Consider the following 18,590-nt stretch of genomic DNA (forward strand, 5'->3'; position numbering starts at 1 on the left):
GGGATTATGAAAGTTGCTGGGTGGGAACAAAAGTAATACTGTGGCCCAGGCGACAGACAAACAGTTAGGCGTTACGTGAACAATTTTGTAACAGTGAACCTATTTCACGGTATAGTTTTTGTCGCGTCACATTCGTCTAGTAGCTTCAAGAAAGGATTCCGACGGCACCGCGGGGCGCATTCCACATTGGTAGCTAGCTGGCTAACAGTTATGGCTACTCCCACTGACATTTGACTGACACATGGTGCATGAGGGGGCACAACTGCACTCAAAAGGTGAGAATAACTTTTTCTACGAATTTAAGGAGCATGTTACATAGGAACGACTTAACAGTGTCGTTAAAGACTAAACTCGGGTATAAATCACAGTTCAGTTAACCGAACGTTAGCTAACTGATTTAACGCTTTCACCTTTGCACCGGTCCTTTTAACGGCTGTAACGTCTCCGTTAACGCCTCCTTTTGACTGTGTGACCCTATCTGACAGTGCAGCGACATTAAAATGACCGCAAACCAGGCATGACAGCTGAGACTGGAGGGAGGATCAGCACGATGGACACGCCGGGGACCAACTTCAACTTTTCATATGAGGACTCGGACCCCTCTGCTCTCTCGTCCAGCATGTCCATTGACAAGCTCTTCCCGGCTCTCCTGGAGTGCTTTGGGATAATACTATGCGGATACATCGCAGGGAGGGCAAACATCATCACCTCCACCCAGGCCAAAGGATTGGGGAATTTTGTCTCCAAGTTTGCCCTCCCGGCGCTGCTGTTCAAGAACATGGTGCTGCTGGACTTCGGTAATGTCATCTGGCCATTTCTCTGGAGCATCCTCCTCGCCAAAGTGTCAGTGTTTGTCATTGTGTGCGTCCTCACGCTCATAGTTGCCAGTCCTGACAGCCGCTACAGCAAGGCTGGACTCTTCTCAATATTTGCCACCCAAAGCAACGACTTTGCTTTGGGATATCCTATTGGTAAGTATAATGCCTTTAAGTCTACCACCCACAGTGCTTTTCATTCGCTGCTGCAACTGTAATCATGTTGTTTTCAAAACAAAAGTATAATTATCCATTCGTTGCACCATAAGCTACTTTAGCAAACACAATTGGATATCATAATTTTCAGGGCCCTCCTTAGTCAACACTGCTTTAATGCAAAATATGTTCAGAGAGTGTAATCATTTCTGAGCAAAGTAGGATTCATTATTTTGTGCTCATACACAAGGATTTGCTGAAATATAAACCAGGACTCAACAATAAGAACTGCAAGTAAAATGGCTTGTTGGCCTAGTAAATCTGGCAACTTACTTGACCAACCATGCAAGTGGTTAAAAAGTAGTAGAGATCAGTAAAGTCATTTCTCACACAAAATGCTTTTTCCAGCCTCTTAAATATGGATATTTCCTGCTTTTCTCTGTGTATTGTCATATATTTGGGTTTTCAACTGAAAAAATGAGACATTTCAAAACATCACTTTGGTATTTGAAATTGTTGGATGGACATTTTTCACTATTTTGTGACATTGTGTAGACATTGCAGCTCTAGATCAAACATGAAAATTAACTTTAGTTGATGTTATTTTATAACTGTTAATAAAACAGTTTGTTTGTGGGCATGTAGATTTCTGACCCACTTGCCCAACTTGGCTTGGCAAGTGAGAAAATAAACCCCAAAACACTGAACCCTATAAACACATCTCAGATCATGCTTACACTCAGTTGCTTGCTGTCGTCAATTTTTTTTTTTTGGGAAAAAAAAAAGTAATGTCTCTATGCATATATATTCTGTTAACATGTTTCTTTCACAGACAGCTTCTAATTAGGGCTAAAACTCTGATAGTGATATATTGGCTAATATTCTTTATTCAGAATATAACACACAGAATATACAATATATACTCAAACATGCATTTTTTGCAGTTACACAATCATTATGATGATATGTTATAGAAGCAGGATATTTTGCAGTTTAAAAATAAATAAATTGCATCAGGGCACAGAAGCAGTAAACTTAAGCTGATATGTTAAATAATCAGAAATAATTAGAAATACATGTTAAAAAAACAAGAAAAAAACAAAACAGAGCAAAATATATTAAGCCTGAATTAAGAACAAAATGATCAAATATACATAAATTCTGCCTTTAAAGGTAACAAATAAAACAATGTGCTCTATGTTTTGTAAAACAAAAACAAAACAAAACAAAAAAACAGGCAGATATGTCGCTACTGATAAACAAAAACTTCAGTTCCAGTATGTGTTCCATTTCTGTGAACCTTCAAAGTTGAATATCATTCTGCTTCACATTAAAAGTGAAGCAGAAGTGACTTCAGCTCTTTTGGAGAAGTTTCTAGATACATTTTTTATGTGAGACTTGCTGTACATGGGAATTTTTATGGTGGGGTTTATAAAGGCAGATAAGAACAATTGTGTATCATGCAAGCACACTCAAATTCTATCATTCTGTAATTTGGAGTGATTTTTTTTTAGAACCTTGCTTGTGTTGTCATGCCTGATTTTAGACATGACAACACAGAGGGATCCTGAGTAATAACAGTAAGGCCCAGGGGCCTGGTGTGTAAGTGTTTCTAAGATATGGATAAGTGTGCAAACCACAATATTTTAGTGAGTGTACACGTTTTGCAGCTTTGTGTCTGCAACATTTTAGTGTGACATTTATATACATATATTTATTTATACACTTTTGCATGAGACCTTGGATGAATTTGTTCTTGACTTCATGTGCACTGCATCCCAACAAATAAAATATGCCAAGTATTTTGTATTGAGCCATTTGTCTTCATCTTTATTCACAGTTGAGGCCCTGTACAAGAGCACATACCCAGAGTACCTCCAGTACATCTACCTGGTTGCACCTGTGTCCCTGATGCTTCTCAATCCCATTGGATTTGCCTTCTGTGAGATCCAGAAGTGGAAGAATCAGGGAAACCACCAGCAGAGCAAACTCAGGATCATGGGACTTGTAGTGTTACAGGTCCTAAAGAACCCTATTGTATTCATGGTTGTCATTGGCCTCGTTGCACACTTTGTCCTGCACCAGACAGTTCCTGCCTTCATGGCTGAATTTGTGGATGGCTTAGCCAACTCTTTCGGGGGAGCAGCTCTGTTCTACCTGGGCCTGTCCATGGTTGGCCAGTTGGGGAAATTAACCAGATCTACAGTCGTGACACTGATATTACTTATTACAGCAAAACTGTGAGTGGAAAAAATGAACACCTTCACTGCACGTGACGTTTATTTTGCACAAGTGGTGATTTAGTTTTATCAGGATGACCTCTCTTTATATAATGAGACATACTCCACAAGTGTAGAGAGTCACCAGGTCAGAGCTTTGTATAATGTTCTCAACATGTTGTTTTGTGCTGATGGTTTGGTGACTCAGGCTTTTTTCAAACCACAAGCCTTTTACCAAAGAGATGACTTGTTAAGTGGTGTTGAGAACTGCGCAGTATAATAATAACTAGTGTTTATAGATATTTCAGTAGTTCTGACTGCATTTCTCACTGTAGTGTAAACTAAGGGTGTCACAATTTTATTATTAAATCGAAAGTTGATTTAAATGAGTTCAGTGCGTATCCAACACTTCACAGGCAACACAGCGTAGCTTACAGACCATTATGTCACACTTGATACCGTATAGCCTGTCTCCTTAAAGAGGAATTGGAAAATGTAAATTAGAGTTGTCAGGGCATATAACCAATGATCTGTTGATCTTTACAAATCAAGACTTCATAGTTTAAGAATGGCATAACCATCAGTGCAAAATATAATAAATGTTTAAATCAAATCTTAACCATATAAGAGAGAGTCATATCAAATCATGGATTTGGACAATCATGACATTCATAGTTTTAACTAACTCTTCCAATAATGATCTTTTGATCTGACTTTCAGGTTGCTAATGCCCCTGATTTGCAAGGACATGGTGGATCTTTTGGACAATAGCAACACCAGTGCTTTGAACCACTCAAGCCTCTCCAATTATGCCTTTCTATATGGAGTGTTTCCCACTGCACCAAGTGTAGCCATCTATGCAGTCTATTACAACACAGAGCTAGAAGTCGTGAGTTGTTTACATCCACCTTCCAAAACCCTATCTGCCATTTGGATACAGCACCATTTTTCCATCATAACTCACTGCATTCACCTTTTTATCCTGCTTCCTAACAGGTGACCTCTGGGATGGTGATCAGCACTTTTCTCTCAGCTCCGATAATGTATGTTTCTGCCTGGTTGCTCACAATCCCTTGGATGGATCCTCAGCTTTTGATGAATTCATTGCAGAATGTCAGCTTTAACATTAGCATAGTGAGCTTAGTTGCACTGGTGAGTCACAACTACACACCTCAGCGTGGCATGTTCAGCGTGTTGTTGGCTAATCTTTTATTACTGACTTTTTATCAGCTGGTTGTTTGGTTTATCTCAGTATGTGGAAACTCAGGTCAAAGTAAAGTTAATGTATCTTCATGAAGTGTTTTTTGGCGTCTTCTACTTCATAACTGAAAACAGTTTGGCCTGCCATGATTTAAGTCAGTTACCTCCCAAACAATTCACAATTCACTTTTGATATAACACAATTCCTGTTCATCTAATGTTATAGTGTAGGGGGAATAGTTTGAACCACTGTGGCAGGTTAATATTAAAATGCTCAGTCATTTATATGTTAAAGCAAACAGATGCTTTACTGATTGGTAGTGACTGACTTCCCTTATTTATTCTCACTTTAAGCCTTTTTAAGGAACCTGATCATCTTTGCAGTGATGAAACTTAAACATTTGTGTTTGTATTCTCATACTTTTCTTCACTGTTTCAGTTTCCTTAATATGTAATTCTGTTGGATTATTTCACTTCTCTGATTTTAATGGAATAACAAGCCAACAATGTTTGCTATTAGTTGTATATAGCCTAAGTACAAACGTCTTTTAATTGAAATCTGTATGTTTTCTTTGACAGGTGTGGACAATTGGTGTCATGTTTCTAAGTAAGAAATTCAAGAGGCTTCCTCACATGTTCACAGTCAACCTGTTCTTGGCACAGGTGAGCACACTTGCACATAAACTGATGTTATTACAGGGTGTCTGCAGGTCTGCAGATCTGTTAATCTGTATTTAAAGTCTTAACTGCATTAGCATTGACTTCAGTCTCACTATTAAATTTGTTTTCAGGAAAATTTGTACTGATCACACAGTAACAACTACAAAGTGAAACCAAAACTGACCCAGTAACCACTAATGCAAAATGTGGTCTTTTTTTGCCAGTGTGGACTTCAAGTAGGTCTTAAAATTCACCCAAAAATGAAAATCATTATCGGTTCACCCTCATGTCGATGATTTTGTTAGTCTGCAAAACACTGGTGGACTTTAACAGGAAAACAGTGTTTCAGAATCTCTCAAACAATGTAAGTGAATGGTGGCCAGTTTTCAAACGTGAAAAACAACTGAACTAAATACCATACTCCTTGTCTTGCATATTACATGTCTCGTAAAGTCCCAACATGCCATTTGCACAGTGTCACAACACACATGCCTAGTTCAGACAATGTGCATGTACACGTGAACGTCAGCTTGGCGTGCTGAGGCTTTAAGAGACTTGGATTACACCAGACAAGCAGTGTGGGAGCATTTTATGTTTTTATTCTGTTGTTTTTTGTACATTTGAAAACTGGTCACCATTCATTTCCATTGTTTGGAAGATTCTGCAACACTGTTTTCCTGTGAAACTCCAGCAGTGTTTCTTGGACTAGAGGGTGCATAGATAATGACTGAATTTTCATTATTGGGTGAACTATCCCTTTTTTTGATAAATTGCTTTCAAAATGCTCCACAACAGGTCTTAATTTTTTTTAAATTTTGACTTGTTCAAACCTACAGAAACCCTGTATTATCCATTAATTAAACTGACAAAAGAAATCTACTTGTAGATGTAACTTCACATCAGTAAATGTATATTTTTATGGTCTGTTCTCTAGTTTTTAACTTGTATTGGGATGATCGTGTGGAACTTTGTGGTTAAAGGAGACAACTTCATCGGGCAGGTCCTGACTTTCACATTATTAAATACCTCACTCTACAGCACTTATGTATGGCCAGGTACGCCGTCAATGCACACAACCATCCACCCACATTGACCTCACATTAAACTGGATTAACTGGTCTTGGTGAGCTCTGAAATCTGAAGCATTGATTGCTAATTTTTGAATGTGTATTTTGTCGTTTTAGGTTTGATAGCACTCTCTCTTGTGCTCCTAAAAAGGTTTGAGGATCTGAAAGTTCCACCAGGCGTGTTTGTCATTGCAGGCTGGGGGTGAGTCATTTTAGGCTAGAAAGAAGAATCGAAACTACCAGACTAGTTTGTCTGGTCTGCTAAACAGTGAAGCTGTAAGCCCAGCATTCTCCCTTAAGTAGAATTTGTTTGTTGAACAGTTTAGCTTTGATTTGTATACATGAATGGGTACTGCAAAGATCGGGAGTGCCAAGAGTAAATTTAGAAGGGAATGATGCCTCATTTTAATACAAATGATCAACTCCTGTAAACGTAATGTGCAATTGAGTGTCATCGAGCTGGATTTTACATTTTGATGCAGTCAGTGATTTTGTTGTAAATATTTTCTTTAAATTAACAGGATTCCAGCCTTTGTAACTGCAGTGTTGCTCATTTCTGGAGAAAAAATGTCTGATATGATTGACTCGTCATTCTTTTACGGCAAACCACAGGTAACAGCCTGAGCTTTCTTGATTTCTGCAATTTAAGAACAGTTTTGAACCCACAGAGAATTACTTAAAAATCTGCATGTGTTCTTTGACAGAGAATCTGCACCACAGTTGTAGTTGCCCTCAGTATACTGGTGGGAGGGGGCTCTCTTGTGTGTCTCAGTAGAGGAAGCTGGGCTCAAAATGACCAAAACCAAGAAGGAAACTCTGCAGAGGATCTTGTGACTGAACTTGAACCTGAAAACCAGACTCTGTGCGAGCCAGTAACCCCATCAGGAGGTCTCAACAGAGGTATGGAGACCATTTATTTGAGAGTTTAATCAACAATTCGACAATTTAATGACTTTTTAATGGCACAATAGTGCACAGTTGCATAATACCACTTACGGTAAGTTTCCCTTAAAATTTCATCTAAGGGTTCCTTAGGAAAAAATGAGTTGCATAACATCACCTGGATTTGCTTATGATGTTGTAAGGGAAATCCTTTGAAGCGACCATGTTCCTCAGAAAATTTTAAGGGACCCATTACAGTCCTTTAAAAGTGAAATCATTTGTGGAACATAAGACAAGGGCTGAATTTATGGTGACTAAAGAGGAGGAGGAGATACTGAGACATATTTTTCAGGACAGGGAAACCCCACTGGACACTGTGAGCGATGTGCAGCTTGTTAGAGAGTATAGATGTGACACAATTTGTAGCTAGCTTAAACATTAACATCACTCATATATGAGAGTGATAGCTCTATTGTTTTATTGAAACTCACCAGTTTTTGTCTCCTCTTGCTGTCACAGTAATATTTTCATATTTATTCATTACTGTATGTATGGTTAGGTTCACAGCAGATTTATCACACTGATTTTGACAGTTACTTCTTGCCACATCATGTTGCTCATGCTTGTATGCCCTTGTTATGGCTAGGTTAAAGTTATTTTGGATTATGTGCTTCTGCATTACAAATTCTTCAAGGAGAACAACCTTTTCATCTTCTATTTGCCTTTCTTTTTCTTTTTGTTTCTCTTTGTTGTCCATTTTGGAAGAGCTAGCTAACAGTGACAGTAATGCTGTCAAATAAAGAATGATGATGTGAGTGAAGTGTAACCATGGTAACTGCAGTGCACATGTGGTTATTATGTTTGCTGTGAAAGCCTTAGTCTAAACACTTACACAAGGAGACAGTCTAAAAGGCTTTATGTAACACTCCTAAGTGAAGCTCTCAGCTTAGGGAAATGTCTTAATTTAAGGGACAAACTTGAGTTTGAAACTGTGGTTTATGCAACCAGGCACAGGCTACCAAGTAATAGTTACACACACGATAATTGCTGGAGCATACATAGAGTTTTAACATCTGGTTTGTCACTTGTCAAAACTGAAGTTTAACAGAAAAGGAGGAACACAATCAATAATACAAAGTCATGACTAAACTACAGGTCGTCTACAGTGAACTGTCACATAGGCAATGCAGTTTCTGCTTGTTCACCCCCCTCCTCACAGATAATTTTCAGTTACATTGGTAGAAAAAAGACACTGCAATTACAAAATATACAGAGAATAGTCTAAAGTAGGAAATAACTTTTTTGAAATCATTATCTGCAGGAAACATGATGTACCAAGTTCTTGATGAGCTTAGTTTCACCTCTCAGAAATGATGCTGTATAAACACATGACTTTGTACTCGACCCTTAAGTTTGTTTTACTTTTAAAGGAGATAACACGGAAGGAGTGGTTAGATGAATTGGTGTTTGATTATGTACATGTGACAAATGAATTATGATTCACTGAAGATAACCGTTTAAGTAAAATATTATGGTCTGATGATTGATGCAAACCAGTACTATAATTGTTGAAGGGAAACACTTATTCATTAGATGAATGTGATTTGTAGGACACTGGGTCTTTCTGTTCTAACATATCATATCATGTATTGATAAAAGCTTCATCAGAATATACATATATGTAGTAAGTAACTGCTGAATAAGTTAAAAATGGTCAAATCACAAGTGGAAGTTTCATGAGGTTGTATGAAAACATTTCTGTTAAGTCTAGATATTCAAGATTTTTATGCTAGTACCACTACTACTACTAATGTTAATAGTAATAACAATAATACTAATACTAGTAACTTTATTTGTGTAGCACCTTAAAAACAGAGTTCACAAAATGCTTGAACAGATAAAGCAAGAGGAAGATACCCAGGAGGCAATAATGACAGTAAGCCAAACAGTGATGCCTAATAAAGGCAAGACAAAGTTAAGATAAAATTGAGGTAAAAAGGAAACAAAAAAGTCAAATAATTAAAAGACAATATCACATAATGTCTTGTCAATATAAATAAAAAACAAAAAGATGACATCACATAATGTCAATATGAATAAAAAGAAAAGAAGATTTTTATGTCAACCAATGAAAATGTGAAGCTGTGTGTACTAGTATGTCTCTCAGCTTCATTGTTATTTTCTTCCAGTGTGAATTGGGAGGATATTGTAATAACATGGTAAAGAATCCGTCTCACTTTTATCATTCTGTTATCAGCGTGCCTCATATGTGACTGTGCACCACCCCAGCCCATGCCTGACATGATCATCAGCACAAATAGGAACAGCACACCAGTCACACTTGCAGGTACTGTTTTTATCAGCAGCAGACATGTATTTTCATTATGTGAGAAGTTAAAATGGTCTAAACTCGAAGTAAAACATATCGGTAAGTGAACATGTAACCTTTGTTTGGAGAACTCACAGCTTTTCCAAATCTGTGTTCTGCTGCCACCCTCAGGTCAGTGTGAGAACGGCTGTGAGTCCACAGACTGCCTGCTCGTCCAAGTGGAGGAGCTCGAGCAGGTTGCAGACAGACAATTGGCCCGTCATTTGATCTTATGTCTGCTTCTGACTGTCAGCTTGCTTGCTGTGAGTAAACCACCACCTTTCACTTCGACAGTGACATGAAGTCAGTTTTAACTGCCTGCGTCATTATATTTAACGCATCACAAACCAGGTCAGATAAAAACGGCTGAGCTGTGTAATTTCTAACTCCTGTGAGTATCAGTGGAAGACTCCTCCAAAAAAACCCATAAAATTAAACTAAACTAAATAGTAAATCAAAAAATAAATGAAACTAGTGTCACATGGTTAAGTAGAGTTCTGTGAATCTAAAAAAAATACAGAAACACAAGGCAGTTCAGTACACATACTTTCTTTTAAACCTGTAGTTTGGTCCATTTGGTCTGAATCAAGAAAAAAAGTATATTGTTGTGTTAGTTCTGGTCTGGTTCCTGTTCATACTGACTTTTTACAAAAAACCAAGAGGAGTAAACTTGTCCTGCATTATCAGGACACATGGAGAAATCAAAAATCTGAAAATCAAATTCTTGTTACTGACAGAAGAACATCAGGGTTTGTTTTAAACAAACCAAAGAGGTTAGGTGTGAAAGTGCTGTTAATTTACCTTATTCAACAGGCTGGTACTGTCAGATGATTTGCTACTTACATCTTAAGCATAAAGCTTTTCTTAATGCCTGTTAATTTAACAGAACATGTCCAGCTGCTTGTGGTTGCTCTTTAATCGTGTTCCTGGTCGACTCTACTTGGAGCTGGAATTCTTCTGTGCTGTCGCCAACTATGGACAGGTTGGTATTTCAGATACTAGTACCAAGACTGTGTGTATTAATTGTCACATAGGACCAGTGTCATGACATGTTTTCTTTTACCAGGGTTTTCTCTCCTTTGCTCTCTTTGGGCTGGACAAGCATTTGATTATACTGCCATTTAAGAAAAGGTAAAGGACATTTTTCTTCTGACAGTTCTTCTGCCACACCAGTTTGAAGCACATTTAAAGTTTTTCTTTACACATAATCATGCATATACACACATACTGTAAGGTATTCTATGTACTGTTCATATATACCATGTGTACACTAAACGGTGCACTTTTTGTTTTTGTAAATGGTGTTTAGGTTATACAATCTGTGGTATGGAAAGAAGCAAGAAGAGCAGCCACAGACTGATTTACCTGAGGATGTCAGGATGACCTGTACCCAGTTCACCAGATATCACAAGGATCAGTGTTATCATGACATTGTCAAAAAGAGAAGGTGAGAGCATTGCTCATTGTTGCTCTGGTCAGAGGTTGATGAGAAACTGTCCTAAATAAACTGATGTGCCCTGATGTGTAGAGAAGCAAATCCTGATAGCCATTCATACCACAATACTATAAAAAAACACATAATTATAGTTTTAGTGCATGTGGGCTCTGTTTGCTTCTTCTCTGCTTTTTGTGGTTTTTGTTAAAGATAAATCAATAGACCTTTGGTTGAATGCTTCTTTTGACTTTAAGGTGTGGGAAGATGACTATGGTGGACAGTTTTCTGGGCTGTGAACTTGTGGAGTGGCTCCAGCAGGTGGGCTTGGCTCAGGATCACGGTGAGGCGGTGCTCTATGGAACGCGCTTACAGCAGGGTGGTGTTCTCCAGCACATCAAGCAGGAATACGACTTCCAAGACAGTCGCCTTTATTACAGATTCATTTCATAAGACACAAGGGTCAAAGTCGCTTTCTTTTTTTTAACCAAAGGTAAATTATATTTCAGATCCATAATAAATTGCTGCCAAATACATCTTTATGTCGAGCACCAGGAAGAATACTGACCTTCAAGAGTACCTGACTGAAAATAGTGTTTGCACCACCAGGTTGTGTTCACACCCTGTTTTGTGTATTTTAGTCTGGTGTTGAAACAGACCACACTTGGCTGTGATGTTGGGTTTTTTGCTCAGAAGTGCAACAGACTTGAAACTGTCAAAGGGCCAGTGTGTAATACTTTGTGTGGAGTTGGTTTAAAGGTCATTAGCAGTCTATAGGTTAAAGGATCTTTTTAACCACCTGTGTCTATTCATTTTTGCAGTTTTACATTTCACATTTTACTCACCAGGTTAATTTCAGAGATCTGGAGTAGCAGCACAATTTCTACAGCAGTCAGTTAGGACAGGAGCATGAGCTGTCAGATGATCAGATGTACATTAACTCCCTGTTTAGCTTTGTCAGAACCATTTATTTTGAGGTAAAAAGAGCACCTGAAATGGCTGTTTTAATCCCTCATTGTGCAAAACAACTGCATGCACACCTATCGCCTAATACTGTGGATTAGAGTTTAGGAAGTCAGTCTTAAAATTGTAATTGTGCAGCAGACAGATTGACAAAACTACAAAAATAAGAGCCAAGATGTTTTTGTTTAACATGCTTCAAGAATACTATAACTACCAGGTATTACTAATTTTAAAGACTTTGCTGCTTTTTAGACTGTTTTTGCATACATTTGATGCAGTCAATGCATGCTTTGGATGTTCAGTCATTTTATTTTTTGTCATTATGTGAGCAATAATACACAAAGAGCTGGCCTCATAAAGCAAGTTATAGGTGCAGGTAAAAAATCCCACTCCTGCTGAATGTATTGTTTCCTTTACTGGGATGCTTCAGTGTTTTATCACTCTTAAACCAAAGCCACTTGCCAAAGGTAAAAAGGGAAGATGAGGTTAAATCTTCATCCATTTTTAGTTTGTTTGCAGTCAGTTTAACTTGACAAAAACAGGACTGACTAAGTTTCAACACTCTGTTAACTATAATAAAGGATGAGTAATGTAGCTTCAATAACCTGCAGTTTAACATGACGTGGCATTGATGTACCAGGGCTATGACAGCTACCACTAACCACTTAAAAAAAATCCACATTTCCATGGCCATGTTGAAATTGTTTTGCTTTTTTAATATGTGACAACAAAAAAAGCAGACTTGGAAATTTCAAAAAGCCATCATTTTTATGTGATAACCAAATTGTTGTAGCGTGGCTGAAGGACTAGCCCTGCTGATGAGACTTTTGGTCAAGCTAAGTTGGAAAAGTTTGAGCTGCTGTAATTATTTTTTTCCTCTCAGGTATATAAGAAATAGAAAAATAACTGCTGAATTAAGATTGTTTTGTTGTTTTTTTAAGTGCAAAGATTTGTGTTATGAAAATCAATCATGTTGAGAAAAGGGATGTAAAAACAATTGTCATTTTATTTTGTCAAAGGCTTTGTATTTATGATATGGATTTGTTTTAAAATAAATTTTATTACTGAACCCTCAAACCATGTGTCACATGAGTTTGTTCTGTCCTGTTTTTCTGGTCATGATTTGATACATAAGTCAACATGTTAGTCCATAATGTACAAATGATCAGATCAACATCAGTTTCACAATAAAATCCCAGATGATTAGTATTACGCGCTTTTAAAGTAAAAAGTGTCCAACATCAACCAAAGTTATATGATCAATTGTTGAGAGGTTTTCAACATAAAACTTGGGGAAACTATTTTAGTTTGCATATCAGTACTTTGAATATTTCCAGCACATTTTAACAAAACTATTAAATGTTCATACCGTTTCATCTCTAATACATACATATAGTGCTTCTGTCTCTCTTGACACCTGTTTTCTGGTTCTAACAAGCAGCAGCTCTCTCAGCTTTTGTTGTACACAGCCATCTCTTCCTTAACAGAGCTGGAAAACAGATCAACCAAAAAGTCTGGTTCATCCACTCCATGTGAAAGAAACTCCTCCATCCGTGTCATGTTTTCCTTCTCTAGCTGCCTCATACTTGCTGTGATCTTCTCTCCTCTGTCCTACAGATAAAAAATGAAGAAGGAAAAAAAAAACAATTTAATTGTGCATTTTCAGCACAGTGACCAAACTTTTGTAAATGACAAAAATTGGGTAAAATTATGTTAAATTGTTGAACCTTGAAGGAATCAATGATGGCAGCGGCCACTTCATGTTTGACGAACAGCTCGTGTTTGCGGTCAGGCTTGCTCTGGAAGCGGGGTTTCTTCTTCACAGGGTCATCAGGACCATAACTGGGAGAAGTCGTTTCCTTCAGCAGCAGCAGGTTTTTCACAAAGATGAACGGTTTGAATACAGACCTGGTGTGGAAAAGAATGACTGGTTAAATCATCGGTAACCGCTGTCAACGTGAGTTTAAAGGACCAGTATGTAGGATTTAGTGGCAACGAGCTGAATACTGCTCACCTCACCCTAACTTTCCAAGAATGTAGGAGAAATAACTAAAATTCCTAGTTTCCCATGATTATACACCAACGACAGCATACTTATGAATATTTTAATCCATTCTTGCCACATTCGGGTCATAAATCCCCCCCCTAAATTTTACACAATGGACCTTTAATGTATATTTTATCAGCTACAGTGAGACCAAATGCTGTACCGTTCAGGATCTGGAGTTGCTGTAAAATAGTGAACCCCTGGCAGACAAGGATCCTTGGGTATCACTGACACCATACTTCCTGTTGTCATGAACATGCCCTCCATGTTGACGCCGCTGGCTTTATCTCTCAGGATGTCCATCATTGTCTCAGCAGTGATATGACCTTCGGTAAAACAAAATCAACACATGCATCAACATGTAGAAGTCGTGTCACTTTTTCCTCCTCCCTCCACAGTGAAATGAGCTTTACTAACCGTTGCTCTTCTCCAGCAGCTTCTTCCCCTCACAGTATCGGCTCCCAGCGGCGTCTATTCTGGCTGTGGTCAAGAAGGAGTAGACTGTGGCGAAGTTGAACTCGCTCTTTCCATCCCACCATCCCTTGCTTCGTGCATATTCTCTCATTTCCGGGTGTTCCTTGTCTATCTTAGTTGTTATGCCATACTGGTTTGAGATGTTGCGATATCCCTCTAGAGGAGTGCAAAGAAAGATTATTACAGCTTCAATACATGTAATGCCATTATTCAGCATTCATAGCTCTGCGCCTTTTTAACTACTATTTAAACTTCTTGCAAGGGTGATTTACGCTGACTTAAAGTTAAGTTCAGTAACACTGTAGTCAATATAGTTTTGTATTTTTCAATACAGTAAGTTTCAATTAGTTTCTAGAGTGGGTTCACTTGTTTCAATTTAGTCTTTATTGCTTAAAATGTTTAATTCTAGTTTAGTTTTATTAGTTTCAGTACTTGGTTTTTATTAAATTATAATATGGGAGGTATCTGTCAGGGGCAAGATTTAATAAGTTTAGAATTAATATTACAATACAAGCACAAGGCAATTTCTTCATAATCATGCATATGTATATTATTATGAGTAGGCTGTGGATTTAAGTAAAGTAATTAGTAATTAAGCTTCACAGTAAAACTAATTTGTGTTTACATACTGTTTACATGGTGACTGATCTTGTATGGTCACTGACACACTGACAACTTAACTACTGATGTCTTATACACTAACATTAAACAAGTTGGTTAGCAATGAGGCTCAGGTTATGCAAACCTTTCCTTTCTGTTATAACTAAGTATAAAACCAACACTCAGATTTTCTAATGTCTTTAAAATAATTTTTAAAATGTTACTTGTTTGTTTGTTTTGTTGTTAGCAACTTATTTAAAAGACATTTACAAACAAATGTAGAACTGCAACAGTTAATCATTCTCGTCATCATTAGTCATCTTGGGCTTTGAGAAACACTGACTGACATTTTTCACCATTTTCTGAAAGTTTATGGACCAAACAACAAATCGTGAATCAAGAAAATGACAGACAGATTAATTACTAGTTAAAATAATTGGTAGTTGCTGCCCTAAACAAGTTTGAAAACAAAGTTCTGATTGTCCTATTTCAAGATTTTAAAAAGAAAAACAAAACAAAACAAACAAAGAAAAAGAAACACACTACCCTTTCCAGTCGTTGATGTGTGACTTTCTGTTTACAGCTCACTATAAAAGAGGACCACTCATTATCATCTTATAATCATCCTTATATATCTTTATAATTGCTGTGGTTGATGTCAAAAGGCCAAAATCCTCACTGACATTAGAGAGTTTAAGGTTTGGTTTGGTTATTGTAGAATTTTAACCAAGATATGTACTGTAGGTGCCCTCTGGTGGACAAACTGTGTAATGGTGACAGTGAGCCTAAACCACCTCAAACATACTGTATATTTGGTATTTTATGCTGCAAATTCTTGACATTTCTAAGCCGGCATAAACACAGATACCAACACATCACTATGGGTCTTCTTTTCCTTGTTGGTAGAGACATGTCAGTGCCTTTAAAAATAAGTGCTTGCCTTTGCGCACATATTAAGCAGATTTAATTTGACCATTTCTGCACTGAATGCTCAAAGCTCCTGACATGTTTTGAACTTTTCCATGGTTCCTCTTAGGATTTTTGCACAAAGAAACCAGGCTAGAAGGCAGAGCAAGTAATAGACTGAATAACTCGGCCAAATATCTGGCATTTTGAAATAACTGCCTGCAGTCACAAGGCCAGTAAACAAAAATATCAAGACACATGTCTGCAGGCATTGAGTTTCAGGAAGATGGTGAAACACTTTTCAAGTTTGGAGCCCTGTAATATTACTTTCATGCCTCCTGCTGTAAACGCTTGCTTAAATGTCCTCAGTGACCATCGTCTTTTCTAAATGTTAAATATATATGTAGGGATGATTCAATGATCAATGATGATTCCTGCTCACTGTATATTATCCTGCTTACAGGGTTATGTACCAAGAGAAATCAATGATTTGACACAAAGTATTAATTCTTAAATGATTTTAGTGATTTAACAATGATTTTATTGTTCCTCCAGACTATGATCAGAGCTGGGTCCATAGCAACAGTCTGTTCTTCATAGCAACGATCTGTCATACATAGCAATGGTCTGCTATACAGAAATAACAGACCTTAGAATGCTGCAACTGACCAATCAGAATTGAATATTTAGCAAAGCCATGTAATAATATGTTATGATTTATATATATATATATATCCTGAAATGTACAGCATGACAACCTAATGTATTTTTTTTTCATTAACTAATAAAAAAAAAGTCTAAAACATGATACTTGCTAATATAACCATATATGTATTAAACTGTAATGTGCACTGAATAATGAAATAATACATGCTCTCTAAATATCGGCATCAGCCATTAAAAAACCCCATATCGTTCAACCACTACTGCAGGCTAAACAATAAGTACCTTCCGAACTCATTCCCATTTTGAATAGAAGGCTTTGGCCTTCTTTTCAAAATGTGCACCTACGCTTTGTCTTCTTTTTCTGATTACCTTTCACTCTCTCTGCTGCCCAGTACTTCCCTGACGTTTCCAGCAGCCACGCCTCCGTCCTGTCTGAGATGAGGAAGCTGTTGTGGTAGGTGAAGCCGCACTCATCCTCCATGCAAGTCCCCCCCTGGCCGTATTTCTCCAGCAGCTCTGTGATAACATCCACAGCTCTCTCTGCTGTATCGGCTCTCTCAAGTCCAAGCCTGGAAAATTGTAGGGTCACAAATTCATGTTTTGCTTTGTCTACATCTGCAGTGGCAGAGGTCAACTGAAGAAAAAGTTACTCTAAGTTGTTTCTGACTGGAACTATGTCATTACATTTCAATTTTCCCCTCAAGATGAGGCTGGTTTGGCAAGTAACATAAGTTTGGTAAAACAACAAACTGCTTTTACAGGGCTTTACCTGACCAGATCCATGCCGAGCAGAGCTTCATCCTCAGCAGCACTCTCTCTGCCCCACACCGCTTCATTTCCAATACACACCTGATGCTCATTTGCACCCATTTCTGCCCCCCACAGCCATGCTGGTCTGCTCAACACGACTGCGTAAGTGTGGGCAACCTGCTCAATCTCTATGTATGTGCACTGTCCGCAAGAGGAACAAGACACAGGGGCAAAAGCTGTTAATGGTTATCTAATGGCACGTTCACCAAAGAGGCAATGTGGGAAATTGAAGGTTAGAGGGCAATAACAAGCTGTCTGTGTCACCTACCTCCACCTTCTCCCCTGGAACATAGTCTCTGGCAGGAAAATACACCACCTCCTGGACTTCATCACAAGGCCTGTCAGAGTTTTTCCCAAAAATGATGCGTTGTCCCTCGGTGGAGGGGGGCAGAGCCACGAAGGTGTCACAGGAGGATGGCTGCATTTTCAATCTCGAACTTTCTGAGAGTAACAACAACAAAAACAACAACAACAAAAACAACAAAAACATTATTGGATAGGTTGCATGACTCATATTGAATGAATTGTTCTCAAGAGCATAGTTACATTAGCACAAGTAGCCAATGCACCAAGTTCTGATATAGAGCTAGCTAAATGTTAGTGTGCTGTTTAACGCCAAATAACCAGATAAGCCCATATACAGTTCTATATAAACAATGCTGTGACTATACGGATTATTACAATAAGGTAACCTGACCTGTGTTTGCCAGTCTTACCGGGGAAACTGTCAGTGTCAGTTTCTATTTTCATTTCTGTCTCCACATCCATGGGTCACAGTTCACTCTCTGTGTACACGGAAACGGTACAGTCACGTGACCGAGCTGAAGTCAGTTTTATATTCATAGTTAATCCAGTTGATGGATATAAGCATTTTTTTTTTTACTGACACTTTTACTTGCTATTTGTTTGTTAAATCTGTATTCCGCCATCCCAGATATACGGAAACCCACAACCGCCATTATTAGGACTTTTTATCTGACATTATGTATTTTTATCTAATCATTTCAACTTTCATGTGATAATTATTATCATGACTTTATCATAATTATGTTTTTTTTGTCTCATAATTATGATATAACACGGGGATGGGCTTCCATACACATTATTAAGATAGCAGCTGACATTCCTAGAGCCTAGACTTATTTAATTTTATGTTATATAGTTTTATTTTATGTCTTTTAAATATTGCTGAGTTTTATCATCAGTTAGGAAATAATTTTACAGAAACAAATACTGTCATTTCGTCTGTGTAATTTAATCTGTAATCTTCATGACCAAAATAGATCAAGTCAGAAGAAGATGCAAATGCCTACTTAATCGCATGA

The 18,590-nt window shown here is 37.8% G+C and overlaps 2 protein-coding genes across 5 annotated transcripts; one reads left to right on the forward strand and one right to left on the reverse strand.

The window, feature by feature from the left end:
- Positions 1–12,839, forward strand: gpr155a (G protein-coupled receptor 155a). 2 transcript variants are annotated; one of them, XM_084725124.1, is made up of 16 exons: positions 1–275; positions 486–971; positions 2,812–3,211; positions 3,911–4,079; positions 4,187–4,342; positions 4,970–5,053; positions 5,985–6,105; positions 6,235–6,319; positions 6,639–6,729; positions 6,822–7,017; positions 9,257–9,346; positions 9,500–9,630; positions 10,254–10,349; positions 10,434–10,498; positions 10,677–10,814; positions 11,057–12,839. In XM_084725124.1, the coding sequence occupies exons 2-16, from the start codon at positions 518–520 to the stop codon at positions 11,250–11,252; spliced, it is 2,472 nt and encodes an 823-aa protein (XP_084581250.1). In that variant the 5' UTR covers positions 1–275; positions 486–517; the 3' UTR covers positions 11,253–12,839. The 2 variants fall into 2 exon arrangements, with proteins under 2 accessions (XP_084581250.1, XP_084581251.1); XM_084725125.1 differs by having other exon boundaries at positions 491–971.
- A 245-nt stretch (positions 12,840–13,084) lies between these two features.
- On the reverse strand, positions 13,085–18,086 carry scrn3 (secernin 3). 3 transcript variants are annotated; one of them, XM_084725128.1, is made up of 8 exons: positions 17,982–18,086; positions 17,534–17,706; positions 17,225–17,406; positions 16,825–17,024; positions 14,227–14,439; positions 13,973–14,135; positions 13,490–13,670; positions 13,085–13,373 (listed from the first exon to the last, which is right to left on the reverse strand). In XM_084725128.1, exons 1-8 carry the CDS (start codon positions 18,031–18,033, stop codon positions 13,212–13,214), a joined length of 1,326 nt encoding a protein of 441 aa, XP_084581254.1. In that variant the 5' UTR covers positions 18,034–18,086; the 3' UTR covers positions 13,085–13,211. The 3 variants fall into 3 exon arrangements, with proteins under 3 accessions (XP_084581254.1, XP_084581256.1, XP_084581255.1); XM_084725130.1 differs by having other exon boundaries at positions 17,534–17,702; positions 17,982–18,062; XM_084725129.1 differs by having other exon boundaries at positions 17,963–18,045.
- Positions 18,087–18,590: the final 504 nt, after the last annotated feature.

The sequence above is a fragment of the Lutjanus erythropterus genome, chromosome 8 (assembly GCF_056507025.1).
Source record: "Lutjanus erythropterus isolate fLutEry1 chromosome 8, fLutEry1.hap2, whole genome shotgun sequence".
Classification (NCBI taxonomy): Eukaryota; Metazoa; Chordata; class Actinopteri; order Lutjaniformes; family Lutjanidae; genus Lutjanus; species Lutjanus erythropterus.